General features: G+C 34.6%; 1 protein-coding gene across 2 annotated transcripts in view; it reads right to left on the reverse strand.

Moving 5' to 3' along the window:
• Positions 1 to 300: 300 nt before the first annotated feature.
• CCDC102B (coiled-coil domain containing 102B) overlaps positions 301 to 24862 on the reverse strand; it is a 281228-nt gene continuing 256666 nt past the window's right edge. Inside the window, exon 9 of one of the 2 annotated variants that reach the window (XM_085018144.1) lies at positions 301 to 888. In XM_085018144.1, the coding sequence (XP_084874270.1) occupies positions 834 to 888 (55 nt within the window). In that variant the 3' untranslated portion in view covers positions 301 to 833. The remainder of the gene's footprint in view (positions 889 to 24862) is intronic. The other variant, XM_085018160.1, reaches the window with a different exon arrangement.

Raw genomic sequence — 24862 nt, forward strand, 5'->3', positions numbered from 1 at the left:
TTCCCACTTTTGCCACATTATGAGCAAATTACTAAACCTCTCTCTTCTTTAATTTCCTCCTTTGTGTAATGGGGGAAAATATGATTTATGTTGAAATTGGATGAGTGAATTGTACTTAGGACAATGAATTACAGAGAGTAAATTATAATATTATATTTATATAAATAATCATTAGCTATTATGATCATCTAAACATACACATTATAAATATGCAAAATGAACATATACACACATAAAATTGAAAGACAATGTAAAACCGAGCAAAATGTTATCAGTGACTATTTCTGACTTCTGAGATTGAGGATAACTTTTTATTTTTTATCATTCCTTTGCATTGCTTTTCTTTTTCTTTTTTTTATTGTTATTTCCACAATACAATTTTTTTCTACTGAACCACATTGTGACCCAGTTACACATATATGTATACATTCTTTTTTCTCCCATTATCATCCTCTGTCATAAGTAATTAGACATAGTTCTCAGTGTTACACAGCAGGATCTCATTGCTATTCCATTCCAAAAGCAATAGTTTGCATCCATTAACCCCAAGCTCCCAATCCATCCCACTCCCTCCCCCTCTCCCTAGGCAACCACAAGTCTATTCTCCCAAGCCTATGATTTTCTTTTCTGTAGAAAGGTTCATTTGTGCTATATATTAGATTCCAGATATAAGTGATATCATATGGTATTTGTCTTCCTCTTTCTGACTTACTTCACTCAGTATGAGAGTCTCTAGTTCCATCCATGTTGCTGCAAATGTCATCATTATTTTGTTCTTTTCTACTGCAGAGTAGTATTCCATTGTGTATATATACTGCATCTTCCTAATCCAATCATCTGTTGATGGACATTTGGGTTGTTTTCATGTCTTGGCTATTGTGAATACAGCTGCAGTGAACATAAAAAGGGAAAAAGACAGTCTATTCAGCAAGTATTGCTGGAAAACCTGGACAGCTGCAGGAAATCAATGAAACTAGAACACAACCTCACACCATGCACAAAAGTAAACTCAAAATGGCTTAAAGACTTAAATATAAAACAAGACACCATCAAACTCCTGGAAGAGAACATAGGAAAACATTCTCTGTTATCAACCTTACAAATGTTTTCTCAGGTCAGTCTCCCAAAGCAACAGAAAGAAAAGCAAAAATAAACCAATGGGGCCTAAGCAAACTGACAAGGTTTTGCACACAAAAGAAACCAAAAAGAAAACAAGACAACTTACAGAATGGGAGAAAATAGTTTCAAATGATGCAACTGACAAGGGCTTAATCTCTAAAATATACAAATAGCATATACAACTCAACAGCAAAAAAGCCAACAACCCAATGGAAAAGTGGACAAAAGACCTGAACAGACATTTCTCCAAAGAAGATATACAGATGCCAACAAACCCATGAAAAAATGCTCAACATCCCTGATTATTAGAGAAATGCAAATCAAAACTACCATGAGATACCATCTCACACCAGTCAGAATGGCCATCATTAATAAGTCCACAAATAACAATTTCTGGACCACAACCTTGATGAGAATATAAGCTGGTACAACCACTGTGGAGAACAGTATGGAGGTACCTTAGAAAACTGTACATAGAACTACCATATGACACAGCAACTCTCCTCTTGGGCATATATCTGGACAAAACTTTCCTTAAAAAAAGGCACATGGATAACTTTTGTGTTTACATTTTTTTCTATTTTCTAAGTTTTTCTGGAATGAGCAAATAATACTTTTATAATCAGAAATTTTACAATTTGCATGATATTTAAGAATCCATTTGAGTCATACATGTGATACATAGGCTTAAAATACAATACTTTTTAAGATACAATCCTGCTTAAAATGGCGCTCAGCACACATGATGCTTTATAGGACATTTATTAAATTAATATACATGGTAATTGAGTTGGACACAGTTATTAATAACTAGAGAGTTTTTAGCCCAAGAGAAGTTAAACAAAGTGAAACTCTAAGAAGGCAGTAACACTCCAGCAAAGTTTGGGTTTTATAATTCTAAAACTTAGGTATATTTGACAGGCAGCATTGAAGAAGAAGCCAAAACAAAAAGGAAGTAAAAAAGAGAAAATAAGTTGTATGGCCAAGTTCAGTTTCCAAATAAGCAAGGGAAAATAAGATCAGAGTAAAGTGGTATAAATTTGTTTTAAAGAGGAAAAACTTTTATATGATCCTGGAATAAGGAACATAGAGCTAGGTGTTGGTGTGTGAAAATTTGTATTTAAAAAAGCAATAAATAAATAAATAAATAAATAGAAGTAGTTCTATTTTTAATTTTTGAGGAAACTCTATACTATTTTCCATAGCGGCTGCACAAATTACATTCCCAACAGTGTACTAAGTTTCTTTTTCTCCACATTCTCGCCAATACTTCTTATTTCCTGTCTTTTGGACAATAGGCATTCTGACAGGTATGAGGTGATAATCCCATTGTGATTTTAATTTGCATTTCCTTGATGATCCAGCAATTCCACTCCTGGGTATGTAGGCAAAGAAAATGAAAACACTAATTCAAAAAGATATATGCACCCCAATGTTCATAACAGCATTGTTTGCAATGGCCAACATAAGGAAGCAACCTAAGGATCCATGAACAGATGAATGGATAATGAAGGTGTGAGATACACACATACACACATACAAACATAATAGATTATTTCTCAACCATAGAATAGAATGATACTTTGGCATTTATGAATGGACCTGGAGTGTACTATACTTAGTGAAATGTCAGACAGAGAAAGACAAATGCTGTATATTTTCACTTATGTGTGGAATCTAAAAAATAATACAAATGAATATAACAAAACAGAAACAGAATCACAGAGACAGAGAACAAACTGGTGGTTACTAGAGATGAGAATGAATGAGGGGAGAGGCAAGGATAGGGGAAGGAGATTAGGAGGTACAAACTACTAGGTATAAAAATAAGTTACAAGAAAATAATGTACAGCTAGGGAATATAGCCAATATTTCATAATAACTTCACATGGGGTATACTCTATAAAAATACCAAGTCACAATAGTGTACCTCTGAAACTAATACTGCAAGGCAACTTCCAGAATTATTTTATTTTATTGTAATATACCAATAAAATAAAGAGGCATATATTTAAAAAGATTAAATGAATTAATTTATATACTCTGCAACATCAGAAGTCAGGTGAATACAGTTTGAGGAAGGGAGGGCCTGCAGAGATCACTGATGGCCTAAGACCCTCATGTACTATAGAGTTCCAATGCAGGCATTGGTCTAAACCCATAAACTTCAGAAATGATAATTCACATATATGTAATTATACCAAGAAAATAATAAGAGCAAGGGTGGAATTTCACAGGGTGGATCATTCAAAACCATTTCATTCTCAGACTTCTGTGACACAATCACTCTACAATTATTTAAATAACTGTTTTAGACTCAAATATCTTATGACTCAATTAAAATCTAGGCAAGTTTGAAACTTTTTCCAGTGATGATTGTAATTATAATTATTGATGTTAGTAATATAGTATTTTTATAACAAGCAAAGTATCTACATATATTTTACATTTAACCCCCTGTCCAAATAAATTTCTCCAATATATAACTAGTTCGGAAAGAATTTCAGGAATTAAGTAAAAACATCAGTTGGCCATCAACAATTTTTAATATCCTAATGTTAGAAAGTCTCTTAGCATCCTAACCAATGTTAATTAGATTTGCAAATACAACACTAATAAAATCCACTAGACACCCATTGGCTTCTCTTTGAAAACATCTGGGGGAATTCTTGGGTCCATGAAATTGTCTGCAAATTTTACCTGCACTAAGTCAACATTTCAGATTTAATTTTTTTAAATTTAATAAGCAAATTACACAATAAACTTTAGATTCTATGGAAAAACCTTAAATTTCACATTCTGTGGCCAGAATATTTGATTATATGATTTAAATGGATGAAGACACTTATTTTTATATGCTGAGAGGTAACAGACTTATTTTAATGAATCTAGTAAATAAAGCTAACATTGCTAAAATATGTTTTTAAAAGAGTAGAGTTCAGGTACATTTATTTAATGAAGTGTAATATAAGTAGAAGATTTAATAGTGTAGGTTGATTTTAGCTCTTCATTTTACTATTTTAAAGGAGTTAAAAGCAACTTAGTTAACCCTTTCCTCCCTCCTTCCTTCCCTCCATCATTATATTCTGTTGTTTCTCTATGAGCAATTCTATAACAAATGGATAAACAATCTATGAATATTACAGAAATTTGGCTGAATTTATTTTACGTAAAGATATAAAGAGTAATAAATACAATAAAATACAATTTTATGGGAGTTCTATCACAAATCACTTCCATTTATGAGCTTGTTAGTATTTTCAGCTAAAGGAGAAATTCATATTTGTATGGGTCACTGAGATTTTTCTTTTCTGCTTAATGTTGAAAATGTAAATCCTGTCAACTTCCTGCTTATACACATGCACATGTATATAGATAACTTATTAGGCCTTCTTTTTATTTCATATCAACGTTTTTCAAAATGTGAATTTCTAAAAGTAGAAAACATGTTCTTAAAAGTTGAATGTCACGTCATCATTAATTTTCGCTATTTGAGGTTGTCAATTGCATATGTCATAGAAATGATTAATCGTCAAAACTTAATAACCAGAAGCAAATAGGGAACATCAACTGTGCTACCAGAAAATCATCTGCGACTGAATCAATATTTTTGTCCTCATATCTGACTGTGTAAGCAAGTTTTACAGCCAGAATTCTATAGTCTTCTTGACAGATGTGGCAATGATAATAAGATAATACTGCAAATATTTAAAGAACTGTGTGACTGTCCTACTCAAAGTTTTCTTAGTCACCAAATCTGATGTGGCTACTGATGATGTAAATCTCATAAATATAAATGTGTGTAGTATAAATATCAAAGTTAAATATTAAATCATGAAAACACACCAACAATGGAGATCACTTAAAATGTAAAAATCAACAGAACTATTTTTGTTCATTGACAAGATCTGAATTTTCTCTTTAACAGGACAATTTAAATAGAAATATTTAAATTATAATTGAAGTTATTTAATGATTATCACTATGGTAGAAGGAAAATACTTTATATCAAATATTTAAATAAGGAAATGTAAACCTACACATAAAAGGCATTTTCAAAATGCAGAGAATGTATGGGATTGACCCAGAAAACAAAATAAAAATGTATAGGGCTTTGGCTTAATTTTAAAAAGACAAAATGCAATGAAAAGATGTTCATGAATATTATTCAATAGAATAGGTTACAATTTAATAATATGCATTCTAGATGCTTTAAAGGATGATAGAGTATGTTTGGGTATAAATGGTTTCTTTACATTAGAATTGAAGAGTAACGTAGAATCTAATTGTTCCATACCCTGCATAATTTTTAGTTAGTTTAATCTGGTTATTATGAAGAGCTAGACACTTACCCTTGAATTCAAGGCCATTTCTCTCTATCTTTAGAAATCATCGTGGGTAAAAAATGGAGAGATAGTCCCCTAAAAGTATCAAATGCCCTGCTTTCACATTCTGAAGCATATTTCTAAGTAAAAATCTAGCAATGAAGTAAAATCTAGTAATAAAAATGATGAGGGTAATATATAGAGGAGTATTTAGAGGACATAAGTAAATAGGAATACCATAAAAGACAAAAATATGAAAGATGTATTAATCCATGTATAGTAATGTAAATTATCTGCAAATTCTTGCTTAAGTCTATATCTTTCGCCTGCCTCCTACCCCTCAATTCTTTTCACCAAATTATACTTAACTTTTATATGTTAAAAGAATAGAAGTAATGACTACACGTGTGTATATATTTCTATATGTCTGAAAATAGAACATTTAAAAGTATTACAGGTAGCTCCATTGTAATTGTGATTGTGAGTTACTTGGCTATACCCTAAAACAGCAGTTAGATAAGATTTAATGTACAATGTGGTTATTCATTCATAAGACTGATGAAATTTAGTTATAATTTCCTTCCCCTCTGTTCCATGAAGAACTAAACAATAGTAGGATGGTTTTATATTTTATAATCTTCTCATTCATAAAAATAAAAGATTTAGAAATACACAAAATACATAGAAAAGAGTAGATTTATACACTTGCACTGGAATTTCCTTCTCTAAACCAAATAAAAGACTAAGAAAGACTATTGAGAAATAATTTAATATGAAATGCAAATAAATATATGAGGTGATTACCACCTCATTTTCTTGTAAATAATGCAAGAGTGTATGTGTACACACACACCCCAATACAAATCAGAATGTTTGTCTGCTGTCTAGGAATTCCATCTTTTAAAATGTTAAAACTTTCCTATGGTGACATTCACCTTGCCCCCCAAAATTTAAATACAAGACTTTACTAACATCAGCATTTGGATTCTGGACTTGGAAATAAAAGGACAGAAATTGTGTTTCTGTATCTATAAGTCTTGTAGATACAATTGTATCTTCAATCTGACTAGTACATATTTCAAAAATTTATTATCTTACAAGTTTTTATTAATTTAAAAAATTGGTGGAGTTCCCGTCCTGGTGCAGTGGAAACAAATCCGACTATAGGAGCCATGAGGTTGCAGGATCAATCCCTGGCCTTGCTCTGTGGGTTAAGGAAAAACCGGCATTGCCGTGAGCTGTGGTGGTCACAGACGCGGTTTGGATCTGTTGTTGCTGTGGCGCTGGCATAGGCTGGCAGCAACAGCTCCAATTAGACCCCTAGCCTGAGGACCTCCATATGCCACAGGGGCAGTCCTAAAAAAGACAAAAGACAAAAAAAAAAAAAATTGGCAAACTGACGCTTAGGATAGAATTTCCTGTTTCTACTTATAAAATGTCTTATTCAGTTCACCACAAAATAAATTACCTTTCCCAAACTTGAAATATACAAAATGACCTCTTTTATGTATTTTCAACATAAAGTTATCTAATCCAGATGCCATCATAATGTTTTTAAATAAAGGGAATGCTGTTAAGAAGGATATATACTTTATTTCTTAATGGGAAACTAATTTTTCATTAAAAGAAATATTTCTTATGCATGTTATGTTCCAGACACTGTTCCAAGTGTTGGTTATAAAGCAATGAACAAGACAAACAGTATACCTGAAATCATGGAGCTACCTTTCTATTTATATATCCATTGAACTATTTATAGCATATATATTATAGCTATTGTATTAGCAAAGGAGTGAAAACATTGCATCCACAAAAAATAAAGACTACTGGTATTTTGCTATGTTCACTGTTTTAATTCATTTTTAAAGTAATATAAGTTATCAGAAGCCATAACACTCACCACCTGACCTTGTTTTTGAATGTGTGTTTTCTAAAACAGCTAAAAGAAATGTTCCTAGGAAAATGTTATGGACATTCTTATGATGTGTTTGACTTTTATAGGAAATGCGATTCAAAGGATGTTGATCTATGAATAAATTGGACACATTCTATTTGCTTGCTATATAATTTTCCACAAGGTCAGTAAATATGGCAGAATATTTATAGAACCAGTAGCCACTATCTTAATTATCATAGCTCTAAATGACTATCAGTATATGATGATTGAATGCACCTGTTTTAAATTTGTTTTCTGAAATAGCTTAGTTATTCTTTAAACTTTATTCTCTTCAATTGTATCAGTATAATTTGACAGGTTCCATGCAGATTTCTGTTGATATTCTGATTAGAATTGCATAAATTTAAAGTTCGTCTGGAGAGAAATGACTTCATTATTGTAACATATTATCCGTTAAGGCAACATAGCTCCTTATTTATTCAGGGCCCCTTTTAGGAGCTATTTTTTTTTTAATTCAAAAGGAATTTTGAATACTTGTTTTGACTTATTCAAAGGCCATCTTCTAAAGTTTTTTTCATAGATTTTGTATTATTATTTGAATTTTCTTGTTTTTAGTTTGTTGAACTTTCATCAAGAAAATTTAACTTATCTTTTATATAACTGATCTGTACCTAATCTTGGATATGTATTTTGTCTGTGTATAATAGAAAAGTTGCCTCTCTCTTCCAGTATTTTCCATTATTTTCTTGTTATTTACAGTCTACTGTGGCATAACATTGAACAGTAGATTTACTGATTATCATTTTTGTTTTGTTTTCTGAACTTGAGGTTCAAGTCTTCCCTTTGAAGAATATTTGGTACCTTTAAATTAAAACTTCTAAGTATATTATGGAAATCCTTTTTTGTTCTTAGTCTTAATCATAAATATGGGTTCATATTTTAAATTTTTATTATTTTATGTGATCATCTCATTTTTCTCAACTGGAATGGTAAGATATATTAATGCATTTCTAATAGAGAAACTTTCTTGAATTCTGAGAATAAATACCATATGGTCATGATGAATATTTTATAACATTTCTATATTTCATTTGCCAAGATTATCACTAGAATTTTTTTACCCATAATCATAGATTTATAATTTTTTTCTCTTATACCACTTTCATAAACTTTGTTTCAATAATTTCCTGTCTCATAAAATATGGTAGGAAATGTGCTCTTGTGAATTTCTCTAAAACATGTTTTTATCTGTTTCTTAAACATTTTGATAAAACTCACCTATAAAAATCAGCTAAAAGCCTTGGTTTGTTTCAAGGAGGAATAAGGAATTCAATGCAAGAGTAAAGTATTGAATAATACTCTATCAGGCTTCTTTTTCACTTTTTACGAGGTTCTGGAAATTATTTTCTAGAGAGTTTTGAACATCTCAATATAATTTTAATGGATTAAACTTTTTTTACAAACTTTAACTGTATTATATAACTGTCAACTATAACTGAAGTTACATTCTGTTTTTAAATCTTTATTTTAAGTTAGTTGGATTTGCTTCCTCTTTTCTCTTGATCAGTTCTGGTAACAGGGTTTTGCTTGGATGAGAAACTCAGGGGATTTTTCAGTTGTCATGAGTGTATCTCTCCCTTCCTCCTCTCTGCTCCAAAAGGGGTGAATTTGCTCAGTCTTACTCTCAGTCACCATAGCCACATCTGGATCCAGACACAGGCAAATTCTTGTCTGAAGCTACACTACTTTTTGGGGTTTCTGTGTTGTTTCCAGCCAGGGGGGGATTTTATTTTTACCACTCAACAGGCCTATGTTTCTTAATGACTTTAAAAGATAGGTCTACTATTGCATTTAGAATAGATAAGCAATGAGATTCTGCTGTACAGCCCAAGGAACTATATCTGATCACTTGAGATGGAACATGATGGAGGATAATGTGAAAAAAAGAATGTGTGTATATATATATATATATATATATATATATATATATATATATATGTATACATATGTAAAAAAATAGGTCTTCTATGTTTAGAGCAAACATAATCAATGCATAATATTACTATATTGTCTTAAAAAGGATTGCTTACATATTCTTATGTCAGCATTTTATGTATGAATGCCTCATGCTATTAGATTTTAGTATGATATCTAAAACACCATTATATCACACATGGATTATATTTTTATTCAGTCAGAACCTTAAAAGGATTGAATATGTACTTAGACCACCAAACACTTCTATTTTAACAGATTAATGATGATCCATTGGCAGCGATTTAGAAAATACAATATATTTTATGCTGAAATGATGACTCATATGGTGGTATCTGAGTGACCCATAAAAGTTAATACAATTTCAGAAGGGTCTAATATCATCCCAAAGAAGAGCTAGGAGAAAGTGGGTCACTCTGTGAGCAAATCTCTATATGCCAAAGAACAGTGGTAATAAAAATGATTCAGAAACAGGGACTGTAATAGCAAAATAATTCAACTTTGGAAATTACTTCATTCATATAGAAGCTAGCAACTGTGTCTGTGACTAGTGTTTCATTTTATTTGTTTAAAAAATGTATACCAATTCTTTAAAATTATTAGCAATTACAGTAGGCAGGACTAGAACATCTCACTTAAAAACATTAAAACATGCTTTTGAATGTATTTTCTCATTTGATTATATTTCAATTCTGTCAGCTAAGAATATAGATATCTTTCTAAACCACACACACATACAAACACACACTCTCTGAGCTAAAGGGGGTAAGTATATTTCTGTTAACCCATGAGTATTCTCATTCAAAATAGTTACTCTGGAGTTCCCGTTGTGGTGCAGTGGTTAACGAATCCGACTAGGAACCATGAGGTTGCGGGTTCAGTCCCTGCCCTTGCTCAGTGGGTTAAGGATCCGGCGTTGCCGTGAGCTGTGGTGTAGGTTGCAGACGCGGCTCGGATCCTGTGTTGCTGTCGCTCTGGCGTAGGCTGGGGGCTACAGCTCCGATTGGACCCCTAGCCTGGGAACCTCCATATGCCGCAGGAGCGGCCCAAGAAATAGCAAAAAAAAAAAAAAAGTTACTCTAGTCACTGTAATGCATAAATATACACAAAGATTTTCATTTCTTTTCTGACAATAAGATATAATGGGAAAATGTGAATACTATATTTAAAATTTTTGATTTATCTTTGTTAATATTAGTTAAAAGAGAACACATTCTTCTTTCCATAAATTTGGTTTTTAAAAATCTATGTTTTATCTTGACTGACATTCAATTTCTTACTTGCAGTATATGCAAATATGAGTCATGAACTGTGCATAGGAAAAAAGAAATAGATACAACATATAGCTTAAAGAATGTCAATAATGAAAAGCATTCGCAATCGGATATCACTTTTAAGCATTCGATGAGATGTAAGAAAAATTTTCATTTTTAATTACAATATAGTTTAATTTCAGAAGAAACTACAGAAGAAAAAATGTTTATCATTGTTTTCAGAAATATTTTAGAAAAGTAAGAGAATTCTTGCTATAAAATTACAAGTAAAATAATTCAATGTCTTAAATTATATTAAATTTAATGAGAAAAACTAATTTTAAATAATAGCATTTGTCTGAAAATAGAATATAATTCCTTGTGAAATAGTGAGTTCCTAATGCCAGAATGATTTAAGTGTAGGCGATGTTATTGAAGGAGTTATTACATCAACATGATAATTAAATAAGTAATCCTTATGGTTTCTTCCAGTTCTAATTCTTTAAGATTCTTACATCTGCAAGAAATATAGATGCCAAACAAAAGCACATGCCTGTATATAAGTAGGAAATCATAGTTTGGTACCAGGCATCAACTAAAAGATCAGATTGCTGTGAGATTAAGGATAAAGTTCTCTATGATCAGGAAATGCCTTACGAAGGAAGTGATACTTAAGCTGTCACCTAAGAGTAGAAAAGAAGTCAAGGGAAGATTGATGATCATGTCATGGTCATTAAAAAAAAAAAGTTGACTGTGATAAAGCATAGTTGTGAGTAGAGGTTTGGAAATATAGAAAATGAAAAAAAATTATTGCTATTGAAGTATAAAGAAGGAACAAAGGGCATAGAAAACGACTTAGAAGGCTTACATTGTACCAAGTGTTAAAGGTTATTGTAAGGAGATCAAACATTTACTCTACATTTAATGAGAAACTATTGAGAAATTTCACTCAGAGGGGACACAATAAAAATTGTGTTTCTAAATATTACTTTTTTTTACTTTTTTATTACTCAAATGAATTTATCACATCTGTAGTTGTATAATGATCATAACAATCTGATTTCACAGGATTTCCATCCCACAGCCCAAGCACATCCCCCCACCCCCAAACTGTCTCCTCCAGAGACCATAAGGTTTTCAATGTCTGTGAGTCAGCATCTCTTCTGCAAAGAAGTTCCGTCTGTCCTTTTTTCAGATTCTACACGTCAGTGAAAGCATTTGATGTTGGTGTCTCATTGTATGGCTGACTTCACTTAGCACGATAGTTTCTAGGTCCATCCATGTTGCTAAAAATGCCGGTATTTCATTCTTTTTGATGGCTGAGTGATATTCCATTGTGTATATGGACCACATCTTCTTGATCCACTCCTCTGTCGATGGACATTTAGGTTGTTTCCATGTCTTGGCTATTGCAAATAGTGCTGCAATGAACATTGGAGCATTGGAGTACATGTGTCTTTGCGAGTCGTGGTTTTCTCTGGATAGATGCCCAGGAGTGGGATTGCTGGATCAAATGGTAGTTCTATGTTTAGTTTTCTGAGGCATCTCCATCCTGTTTTCCACAGTGGTTGCACCAATTTACAATCCCACCAACAGTGTCCTAGGGTTCCTTTTCCTCCACACCCTCTCCAGCACTTATTGTTTGTAGACTTTTGGATGATGGCCATTCTGGCTGGTGTAAGGTGGTACCTCATTGTGGTTTTGATTTGCATCTCTCTAATAATGAGTGATGTTGAACATCTTTTCATGTGTTTCTCGGCCATCTGTATGTCTTCTTTGGAGAACTGTCTGTTTAGATCTTCTGCCCATTTTTTGATGGGGTTGCTTTTTTTTGGTATTGAGTGGTAGGAGGTGTTTATAAATTTTGGAGATTAATCCCTTGTCAGTCGTTTCACTTGCAAAGATTTTCTCCCATTCTGTGGGTTGTCTTTTTGTGTTGTTTAGGGTTTCCTTTGCTGTGCAGAAACTTTGAAGTTTGAGTAGGTCCCATTTGTTTATTTTTCTTTTTATTGTCAACACTCAGAGAGGTGGATCTGAGAAGATGTTGCTGTAGTTTATGTCAGAGAGGGTTTGGCCTATGTTTTCCTCTAGGAGTTTTATAGTGTCTGGTCTTATATCTAGGTTTTTAATCCATTTGGAGTTTATTTTTGTGTATGGTGTTAGGGAGTGTTCTAATTTCATTCTTTTCCATGTGGCTGTCCAGTTTTCCCAGCACCACTTATTGAACAAGCTGTCCTTTCTCCATTGTTTATTCTTGCCTCCTTTGTCATAGATTAGTTGGCTGTAGATGCGTGGGTTGAATTCTGGGCTTTCTATCCTGTTCCACTGATCTATATTTCTGTCTTTGTGCCAGTACCATGCGGTTTTGATGATTGTTGCTTTGTAGTATACTCTGAATTCCGGGAGCCCGATTCTTCCAGCTCCATTTTTCTTTTTGAGGATGTCTTTGGCTAGTCTGTGTCTTTTGTGCTTCCAAACAAACTTTAACATATTTTGTTCAAGTTCTGTGAAAAATGTCCTTGGTAATCTGATGGGGATTGCATTGAATCTGTGGATTGCCTTGGGTAGTATAGTTATTTTGATAATATTGACTTCCGATCCAAGAGCATGGTGTGTCTTTCCATCTATTTGTGTCATCTTTGATTTCCTTCATCAGTGTCTTATAGTTTTCAGAGTACAGTGTTTTGTCTTTTTAGGTAGGTTTACTCCTAATTATTTTATTCTTTTGGATGTGATGGTAAAAGGGATTGCTTCCCTAATTTCTCTTTCCGATCTTTCATTGTTAGTATATAGAAATGCTGTTGATTTCTGCATATTAATTTTGTATCCTGTGACTTTGCCAAATTCAGGGTGAGCACTAACAGTTTTCTGGTAGAGCCTTTAGGATTCTCTAAGTATAGTATCATGTCATCTGCAAATAGGGATAGTTTTACTTCTTCCTTTCCAATTTGGATTCCTTTTATCTCTTACTTCTCTGATTGCTGTGGTTAGGACTTCCAAAACTATGTTGAATAGTAGTGGTGAGAGTGGACATCCTTGTCTTATTCCTGTTCTCAGTGGGGATTCTTTCAGCTTTTCACCATTGAGAATGATGTTAGCTGTGGGTTTGTCATATATGGCCTTTATCATGTTGAGTTAGGTTCCCATTATGCCCACTCTCTGAAGGGTTTTTATCATAAATGGGTGTTGTATTTTGTCGAAGGCTTTTTCCGCATCTATTGAGAGGATCATACATTTTTTATTCTTGAGTTTGTTAATATGGTGTATCTCACTGATTCACTTGTGAATATTGAAGAGTCCTTGCATCCCTGGGATAAATCCCACTTGATCATGATGTACAATCCTTTTAATGTCTTGTTGGATGCGGTTTGCTAGTATTTTGTTGAAGATTTTTGCATCAATGTTCATCAGTGACATTGGCCTGTAGTTTTCTTTTTTTGTGGTATCTTTGTCTGGTTTTGGTACCAAGGTGATGGTGGCCTCATAGAATAAGTTTGGGAGTGTCCCTTCCTCTGCAATTTTTTGAAATAGTTTCGGAAGGAGAGGTGTTTGCTCTTCTCTAAATGTTGGATAGAATTCATCTGTGAAGCCATTTGGTCCTGGACTTTTGTTTGTTGGAAGTTTTTAAATCACAGTTTCAATTTCAGTTCTTGTGATTTGTCCATTCATCTTTTCTATTTCATCTTGGTTAAGTCTTGGAAGATTCTACTTTTCTAAGCATTTGTCCATTTCTTCAGGTTGTCCATTTTACTGGCATATAGTTGCCTATAGTAGTCTCTTATGATCCTTTGTATTTCTGTGATGTCCGTTGTTACTTCTTCTTTTTCATTTCTAATTTTATTGATTTGAGTCCCCTCTCTTTTTTGCTTGATAAGTCTGGCTAAGGGTTTATCAATTTTGTTGATCTTTTCAAAGAACCAGCTTTTCGTTTCATTGATCTTTTCTATGGTTTTATTTCTATTTCATTGATTTCCGCTCTGATCTTTATGATTTCTTTCCTTCTACTAACTTTAGGTCTTATCTGTTCTTCTCTCTCAAGCTGCTTTAGATGTAAAGTTAGCTTGTTTATTTGGGCTTTTTCTTGTTTCCTGAGGTGGGCTTGTATTGCTATAAATTTTCCTCTTAGAACGGCTTTTGCAGTATCCCATAGGTTTTGGAGTGTCGTATCTTTGTTGTCATTTGCTGCCAGGTATTTTTAAATTTCTTCTTTGATTTCTTTAGTGATCCATTGGTTGTTTAGTAGCATGTTGTTTAGTCTCCACGTGTTTGTGTTTTTTGCAGTTTTTTCTTGTTGTCAATTTCCAGTCATATAGCATTGTGGTCAGAAAAGATGCTTGATATGATTTCAATTTTCTTAAAGTTACCAGGGTTGGATTTGTTGCCCAGGATGTGATCAATCTTAGAGAATGTTCCATGTGCACTTGAGAAGAATGTGTTTTCTCTTGCTTTTGTATGGAATGTCCTATAAATATCTATTAAGTCCATTGTGTTTAATGCATCATTCAGGGCCTGTGTTTCCTTATTGATTTTCTGTCTTGTTGATCTGTCCATTGCAGTAAGTGGGGTATTAACATCCCCCACTATTATTGTGTTATTGTTGATTTGTCCTTTTACGGTTGTAAGCAGTTGCCTTATATATTGTGGTGAACCTGTGTTGGGTGCGTAGATATTTAAAATAGTTATATAATCTTCTTGGATTGATCCTTTGATCATTAAGTAATGTCCCTCTTTATCCCTTAAAATATTCTTCAAAGTCTATTTTGTCTGAGATGAGTATTGCTACTCCAGCTTTCTTTTGATCCCCGTTTGCATGAAATATTTTCTTCCATCTTCTCACTTTCAATTTGTATGTGTTCCTAGAAGCGAAGTGGGGCTCTTGAAGACAGCATATATATGGGTCTTGTTTTTGTATCCATTCAGCAAGTCTATGTCTTTTGGTTGGGGCGTTTAGTCTATTAACATTTAAGATAATTATTGATATGTATGTTCTTATTGCCATTTTATTAATTACTTTGGATTCGTTTTTGCTGCTCTTTTTTCTTTCCTTCTCCTCTTCTTCTTTTCTGCTTATAGAAGTTCCTTTAGTATTTGTTGTAAGGCTGCTTTAGTGCTGCTGAATTCTCTCAACTTTTGCTTATCTGCTGAATGAGTGCCTTGCTGGGTAGAGTAATCTTGGTTGGAGGTTTTTTCCTTTCATCACGTTAAGTATATCATGCCACTCCCTTCTGGCCTTCAGATTTTCTGCTGAAAAATTTGCCAATAACCTTATTGGGGTTCCCTTGTATGTTATTTGTTTCTTTTCCCTTGCTGCTTTCAAGATTTTCTCTTTGTCTTTAATTTTGGTCAGTTTGATTAATATGTGTCTCGGTGTGTTCCTCCTTGGGTTTATTTTATGTGGTACTCATTGTGCTTCCTGGATTTGAGTGAGTGATTCCTTTCCCATGTTAGGGAAGTTTTCGGCTATTATCTCTTCGAATATTTTTTCTGTCTCCTTCTCTTTCTCTTCTTCTTCTGGCACCCCTATAATATGGATGTTGGTGCATTTCACGTTGTTTGTTTTCAATCTTTTTTCTCTTTTGTTTTCAATCTTTTTTCTCTTTTCTGTTCTGCATCCATAATTTCTACTAATCTGTCCTCCACCTCGCTTATTCGCTCTTCTGCCTCCCGTATTCTGCTGTTAGCTGCTTCTAGTGAATGTTTTAATTCAGTTATTGTATTTTGCATCTCTTCTTGTTTAAGTTTTATATCTTGTATCTCTTTGGTTAGTGTTTCCTGTAAGTTATCTATCTTTGCCTCCAGTTTATTTCCAATGTCTTGCATCATCTTCAGCATCAACAGTCTAAAGTCTTTTTCCTGGAGGCTGAAAATCTCCTCATTGCTTAGCTTATTTTCTGGGGTTTTTCCTTTTTCCCTCATCTGAGTTATAGTTCTCTGTCTTTTCATTTTTATAGGTTTTTGGTGTGGTGGCCTTTTTACAGATAATAAATAGAGTTGTAGCCTCTCTTACTTCTGATGTCTGCCCCTCTTGGCTGAAGTCAGTATGGGGGCTTGCTGTAGGCTTCCTGATGGGAAGGGCTGATGCCTGCCAATTCTAAGGTAGGTGGAGCCAATTCTAAGCCCTCTTGTGGGTGGGGCTTAGTCTCTGGATGGGATTAGAGGCAGCTGTATGCCTGAGGGGTCTTTAGGTAGCCTGTTTACTGAGAGGCAGGGCTGTGATCCCACCTGGGTTGTTGTTTGCCCTGGGGCTTCTCAGGACTGACTGACAGGTGGGGCCACATTTTCCCAAAATGGCCACCTCAGGAGAAAGGCAGCTGCTGAATATTCCCAAGAGCTTTGCTTTCAATGTCCTTCCCTCACAAAAGACACATTCACCCCTGTTTTCCCAGGATGTCCTCCAAGAACTGCAGTCAGGTTTGACCCAGATTCCCATGGAGACTTTGGTTTGTTCTGGGACCCAGTGCACGTGAAAATCTGTGTGTGCCTTTTAAGCGTGGGTTCTCCATTTCCCCCAGTCCTGTGGAGCTCCTGCACACAAGCCCCAGTGGCCTTCAATGCCAGATGCTCCAGGGCTCTTTCTCCCTGTGCCAGATCCCCACACGTGAGAGTTTGATGTGTGGCTCAGAAATCTCACTCCTGTAGGTAAGTCTCTGTGAACCAGTTAGTTTCCAGTCTGTGGAGCTTCCCACCCCAGAGGTATGGGGTTGTTTATTTCGCAAAATCACCCCTCCTACCTCTTGATGTGGCCTCCTCTTTTTCTTCTGGAGTAAGGTATCTTTTTTAAGGTTTCCGGTCCATTTGGGTGAAGAGTGCTAAGTCTTTAGTTGTAAATTTTGTTGTTTTTGGGAGAGAAGTTGAGCTCCAGTCCTTCTATTAGGCCATCTTAATCCCGTCTCCCTCCTAAATATCACTCTTTAATGTAGAGTATATGCTGAAGTTGGAGATATGAGTAGAAAATCAGTGTAGGAATCTAGGGAAGAGATTAAGATAATCTAGACCAGATTAGTAGCAGAAAGGTGGAGAGAAAACTTAAAAAGATTTAATCAAATCTTCTGATTTATTAAGGAGTGGCTAAAGTAGATGTGAAGAATTATTTTGTCTGAACAAGACGAAATAGCTGGTATCAGACTTACCCAATTGTTAACAATTATAGAAACGGGGCAAGACATCTAAAAATATAAAAAAACACATCTGAAGGAAATGGACTACACTATGAATTTTACAAGAAGGGAAGCATATGAAGTGGGACCCACATTAACCTTCATTTCTCACTGGGGACATTTTTCAAAATGCCACACAGAGAAATAGAGCCAGATGGAGAACACTGGTTTCACTGAGTGGAGAAAGCAGATCAGCGTCTGGGGCTCTGGAAGCAGCTGGGATTTAAACAGTAAAATATCAGATGGAAAACAAGGACTGAGAAACACCCCAGACATCCACATAGAGGATGTTCCAGGTCCTGTGACAGGTCCTAAAATGATCATGTGCAAGGCAAGATTCTAGAGGGTCTGGTGGAGAAGAGACATTGAGAAGCTAAGAGTCTTGAAGTCGTGCAGAACTGAGGCAATGTTGAGGTTCCTTCCCAGTTTACTGGGGAGATCTTGATCTGCACATAAGGCTTTCAGGTGATACAGCAGAAATGCTATTCCCTATAGGGAAAATCACACTTTAGTAATAATAGCTCTGCTCTAATATGGGGATAAATTAAAATCCATTTGTGCTAAAATGGATTATTGCTGAGCACCAACATCTTAACCTGTTCAGCTTCCATAACAAAACACCACAGCCTGGGTGGCTTATGAATGACAAACTTAACTTATAATGTATGCATATTATACAATTGGAGGGCTATGTAATAAAATGATGAAGTGGAAAATACACTTAAATGTTACTCATAATTTAAATGATAACTCTGCATTTAAAGAAGTATTTGTAAGCAATGTACTGTAAAATGCTATTGACATGTATAACTTCCTTTCCACACAATATATGTTTCTCAGAAACAGACACTCCAGAAATTCACTGGCCACAAATCACACAATTAGAACAGTGTTATAACTGATATGTTTCAGTAAAAATACAAGGAATCACAGGATTTACATGCTCACATTGTGGAGAGGGGACACTACAAACATTAGCAAAACGATAGTGGATTTTTTTAACTTTTGGCTTGGGGTATAAAATGCCTGGTGTAAGTTGTCCAAATGAAAGCCAAAAATAATAATAATTAAGAACCATAAAATTTTAAAAGGTAGTCACAGCAGTAAACTTCCAAACATGAAGGATCTGTTAGATTGTGGGTCACTACCTCTCACCCCTTCAGTCATTAAATATTCGGGCAAAGGTCAGTTAAATCACAATAGTTTAATGGGGAAAATATATTTTAACTTTGTATCTTGATGATATTCACTTAGTAATGGTGAAAATACATTGTCAACAGAAAATAGGGAAGAATCCTACAATAACAAGATATCCAAAGATATATTCCAATTATACTCAATAGTTACTGACCCAGAGAATTCTATTCCACATAATTAAAACAGAAAAAGAAGCATAGGTAAGATTTTTCAAAAATTCATGCATGAAACAGAGGATTGTTTTTTAGTTGTTCCAAAGATTATTAGTATTAAGTAAAAACATTGGTTCACTGGCTCAATACAGAGCTGACAATGAATGGTAGCTTTTATTTCCTCAGTTATAATTACAATTATATCTATATGAGATTTTAAAATGTTTTCTTAGAAATGCCTAGAAGTATTATGTCAGAAAACCATTTAGATAATTTAGCTTATCTGGAATAGACACTGACTGCATTTTGCTTTTTGCTTTTGTAATTGTAATCTGTTTAAATAAATTTATGTGGAATACATAGACAGTGCAACAATAAATTTTGCTTTTTCTCAAATGTTTACCACTATTTCTAGAAAGAAAGAATTTAAATACTCTGCTAAACAGCTTACATAATGCACTTTCCAAAGTGGTAGCCATAAACTATATTTGGCTATTAAACAACAGTAATGTGGTTAGTACAAATAGAGATGTGTTGCTCTAAGTATAAAATGAATAAAAAAAGTGCATATATCTTTTTATCAAGGTATGACTGATATATGTTAGTTTCAGGTATCTAACATAATGATTCAATATTTGTACATATTATATATATATTTTTTTATTTTTATTTTTTTGTCTTTTTGCCACTGGGCTGCTCCTACGGCACATGGAGGTTTCCAGGCTAGGGCTCTAATTGGAGCTGTAGCCACCAGCCTATGCCAGAGCCACAGCAATGGGGGTTCTGAGACATGTCTGCAACCTACACCACAGCTCACGGCAACGCCGGATCCTTAACCCACTGAGCAAGGCCAGGGATCAAACCCTCAACCTCGGGGTTCCTAGTCGGATTCATTAACCATTGAGCCACGACAGGAACTCCAATATTTGTATATATTATAAATGATTACCCCAATAAGTCTAGATAACATCCATCACCACAAAGATGATTTTTTTTAATGAGAATTTTTTTTTTCTTTTTTCTTTTCTAGGGCCGCCCCCACGGCATGTGGAGGTTCTCAGGTTAGGGGTCTCATTGGAGCTGTAGCCACCAGCCTACACCAGAGCCACGGCAATGCAGGATCCAAGCCCCGTATGTGACCTACACCACAGCTCCCAGCAATGCCAGATCCTTAACCCACTGAGCAAGGCCAGGGATTGAACCCGCAACCTCATGGTTCCTAGTCGGATTCGTTAACCACTGAGCCACGACGGGAACTCCCTTAATGAGAATTTTTAAGATCTACTCTCTTAGCCACTTTAAATATGTAATACAGTATTAATTATAGTCATCATGCTGCACATGACATCCCTATGACATTTATAACTGGAAGTTTGTATAATTTTGACCCCTTTCACCCATTTGAGCCACCCCCTCACATTTTGCTTCTGGCAACCACGAATCTGTCCTCTGTATCTGTGAACTTAATTTGTTTTTGATAAGATTCATATTCAAATGAGATTATATGGTATTTGTCTTTCTCTGATTTATGTCACTTAGCATAATGCCCTCAAAGTCCATCCATATTGTCTCAAATGGCAAGATTTTATTTGTATGGCTATATAACATTTCATTGTATATTTATATATACCATATTTTCATTATTCATTCATTTTTTGATGGACACAGGCTGTATCCATGCTTTGGCTATTGAAAATAATGCCACAATAAACACTGGGTCCACATATTTTCTCGAGTTAGTTTTCATTGTCTTCAGATAAATAACAAGAAGTAGAATTGCTGGATCATTTGGTAGTTCCATTTTTTAATTTTTTGAGGAACCCTATATTACTCTCTATAGCGGTTGTACCAATTTACATCCCTACCAACAGTGAACAGTGTTCCCATTTCTCCACATCCTTGCTGGCATTTGGAAGTTCTTGTCTTTTTGATCATAGCCGCTCTAACTGGTATAAGGTGATAACTCATTGTGATTTTGATGTGCATGCCCCTGATGGTTAGTGATGCTGAATATTTTTTCATGAACCTGTTGGCTATTTGCATACATTCTTTGGCAAAAAAAAATGTCTATTCAGATTCTCTGCCCATTTTTAACTGGATTGTCTGTGTTTTTTTGCTATTGAGTTTTATGTTTTGGTTATTGCCTCTTAACAGATTAGTGATTTGCAAATATCCTCCCCCATTTGGAGGTCTTTTTTTTGTTGATAAAGCTTTTTAGTTTGATGCTGTCTCATTTGTTTATTTTGTTTTTGTTGCCTTTGCTTTTGGTGTCAGATCCAAAAATCATTGCCAAGACCAATGTGACGGAGCCTGTGTTTTCTTCTGGGTGGTTGGTTTCAGATCTTATATTCAAGTCTTTCAATAATTTTGAGTTAATTTTTTTGGATGGTGTAAGATAGTGGTCCAATTTCATTCTTTTGCATGTGACTTTCCAGCTTCCCCAACACCATCTATTGAAGAGACTGTCCTTTCCCCATTGTATATTCTTGGCTTCTTTGTTGTAAATTAATTGACCTTATATGTGGAGGTGTATTTCTGGGCTCTCTATTCAGTTTTTTTGATCTATGTGTGTGTTTTTATGTCAAAACCATAATGTCTTGCTTACTATAACTCTGTAATATAGTTTATTTTTATTTTTATGTCAGTACACAAAGCTTTTATTTTTTTTTTCATTTTTTTATTACTCAAATGAATTTATCACATCTGTAGTTGTATAATGATCATAACAATCTGATTTCACAGGATTTCCATCCCACAGCCCAAGCACATCCCCCCACCCCCAAACTGTCTCCTCCAGAGACCATAAGGTTTTCAATGTCTGTGAGTCAGCATCTCTTCTGCAAAGAAGTTCCGTCTGTCCTTTTTTCAGATTCTACACGTCAGTGAAAGCATTTGATGTTGGTGTCTCATTGTATGGCTGACTTCACTTAGCACGATAGTTTCTAGGTCCATCCATGTTGCTAAAAATGCTGGTATTTCATTCTTTTTGATGGCTGAGTGATATTCCATTGTGTATATGTACCACTTTTTCTTGATCCACTCCTCTGTCGATGGACATTTAGGTTGTTTCCATGTCTTGGCTATTGCAAATAGTGCTGCAATGAACATTGGAGCATTGGAGTACATGTGTCTTTGCGAGTCGTGGTTTTCTCTGGATAGATGCCCAGGAGTGGGATTGCTGGATCAACTATTTTTAGTTTTCTGAGGCATCTCCATCCTGTTTTCCACAGTGGTTGCACCAATTTACAATCCCACCAACAGTGTCCTAGGGTTCCTTTTCCTCCACACCCTCTCCAGCACTTATTGTTTGTAGACTTTTGGATGATGGCCATTCTGGCTGGTGTAAGGTGGTACCTCATTGTGGTTTTGATTTGCATCTCTCTAATAATGAGTGATGTTGAACATCTTTTCATGTGTTTCTCGGCCATCTGTATGTCTTCTTTGGAGAACTGTCTGTTTAGATCTTCTGCCCATTTTTTGATGGGGTTGCTTTTTTTTGGTATTGAGTGGTAGGAGGTGTTTATAAATTTTGGAGATTAATCCCTTGTCAGTCGTTTCACTTGCAAAGATTTTCTCCCATTCTGTGGGTTGTCTTTTTGTGTTGTTTAGGGTTTCCTTTGCTGTGCAGAAACTTTGAAGTTTGAGTAGGTCCCATTTGTTTATTTTTCTTTTTATTGTCAACACTCAGAGAGGTGGATCTGAGAAGATGTTGCTGTAGTTTATGTCAGAGAGTGTTAAAATCAGGGAGTATGAATCCTCCACCATTGTTCTTCTTTCTTAAGGTTATTTTGTCTGTTTGAGGTCTTTTGTGGTTCCATTCAAATTTTAGGTGTTTTTGTATATTTCTGTGAAAAAATGCTACTGCAATTTTTGATAGCAATTACATTGAATCTGTAGATTGCTTAGGGTAGTATAAACCTTTTAACAATACTAATTCTTCTGATACATGATTATGGAATATTTTCCATTTGTTTATCTCATTTTTTATATTTATTATAAGTTGATAATGTTGGATATGTTAGGCTAAATAAAACACATAGTTAATTTCAGAAATTTTTCTTTTTAAATGCAGATCATACCTGGCTCTCATTTATTTCTGTTGCACAGTGTGATTTGAAACTCCAATTTTTAATGCTAAAAATGAGGAGGAGAGATAATAGATATTTTTCTGGTCAGCTTCTTTTCAAAGAACTCTTAATATTCTTTAGTAATGTTAATCTGCTGATCTAATCCACTATAGAATCCACAGGAAAAGTCATAGAAATAAGAGATTAAGCAGTACATTAAACACATTGCTGTATTTGTTCTTAAGATAATTTATTACAGTGTTTTATTATTATTTGGGATTGACAATACACTGTATTAAATTCCAAGTAATATTTAATTGAACTTCAGTAACCAAAGTACAATTCTAGACCATAAACCATTGAAAAAACATGTCAGCAGTTAACTGTCTTTGCATAACCTTTATACAGTCATGGCTATAAAAAACTCCAAGTACCAACTGGGGTTATTATACAACAGTATAACATACCACAATCAGGGCCAATCAGAAAAGCTTGAAAAAATGGGGTCTGAAGTCAACTATTTATGCTGTATGTATATGCTAAAGTAGTTCCTATTCTTTTTCTCCCTTGCCAAGAGATCCTGTCAAAATAGGAGAGAATCACTTTGGCAGAAAAGGAAAGAGAGCAAAGGTGGGAAGTGGCAGCCATGCATTTGGCGATAAAGGGCTGCCAAATAAAATGAGGCACACTCTTCTGAAAGAAAGTGTAAAGAAAAATTAAAAGTAGGGCAGAAAGCAGCAGAATAAGTTGAGATACATATGAGACAGAACTATAGAGAAAGAAACCAAAGACTCAGGTGGGAGTTGAGTTGGGCACTCAGGTGCTACCTCTTCCAGACAGAATCCTTGTGTTCTCTCCACACCCCATATTACACTGCACTATTTCCCAGTGCCGCTGAAATGTTTTAAGATTTTTCAATGTGTAATAGGTATTTTAATAGGAAGGTGCCAGAACACTTCAAATATGTCTAGTGGGGGGGCTAAAAAATTGCTAAAGATCTTATTGCTTAAAAATCAACAGCTGGAACAAATTTTATTCTTACTCTGCGTCCTATAACTGTCTAAATTGTCAAGGTAACTGTTATTATGTGATAAGTTTGAGGTAGCAATGTTTTCTCTATTCCATTAGGATCACATTTTATCAATGCTACAAAACTTTTAGAAAATGAATTGATAATAATGTGGGTAATTTGACCTGAATAAATATTTCCTCATACAAGAAAAATTAAGAAAGTACTCTAACAAGAGAAAAAAATCAGCAAGAACATTTTTTAGAAGAAAAATTTTATCAAAAAAGGAAAATTTTAAAATAGTATTGTGAGAAGCAGAATAAAATAAATGTTCAAAGAAAACTTAAGTTTTGAAATTCTTTTTTTTTTTTTTTGTCTTTTCTAAGGCCGCACCTGTGACATATGGAGGTTCCCAGGCTAGGGGTCTAATTGAAGCTGTAGGCGCTGGCCTACAGCAGAGCCACAGCAATGCAGGATCTGAGCTGAGTCTGTGACCTACACCACAGCTCACGGCAACACCAGATCCTTAACCCACTGATCAAGGCCAGGGATCGAACCTGAAACCTTATGGTTTCTAGTTGGATTTGTTAACCACTGTGCCATGACAGGAACTCCAAGTTTTAAAATTCTATGTGTGTTTAATTCTATGAAACATCTCCTACATAATGTAATGTGAAATGGCCTTTATGAT

Source organism: Sus scrofa, chromosome 1 (genome assembly GCF_054392235.1).
Source record: "Sus scrofa isolate SSC_HxYL_T2T_F1_AM1 chromosome 1, Sscrofa_HxYL_maternal_Yorkshire_Landrace_v2.0, whole genome shotgun sequence".
Classification (NCBI taxonomy): Eukaryota; Metazoa; Chordata; class Mammalia; order Artiodactyla; family Suidae; genus Sus; species Sus scrofa.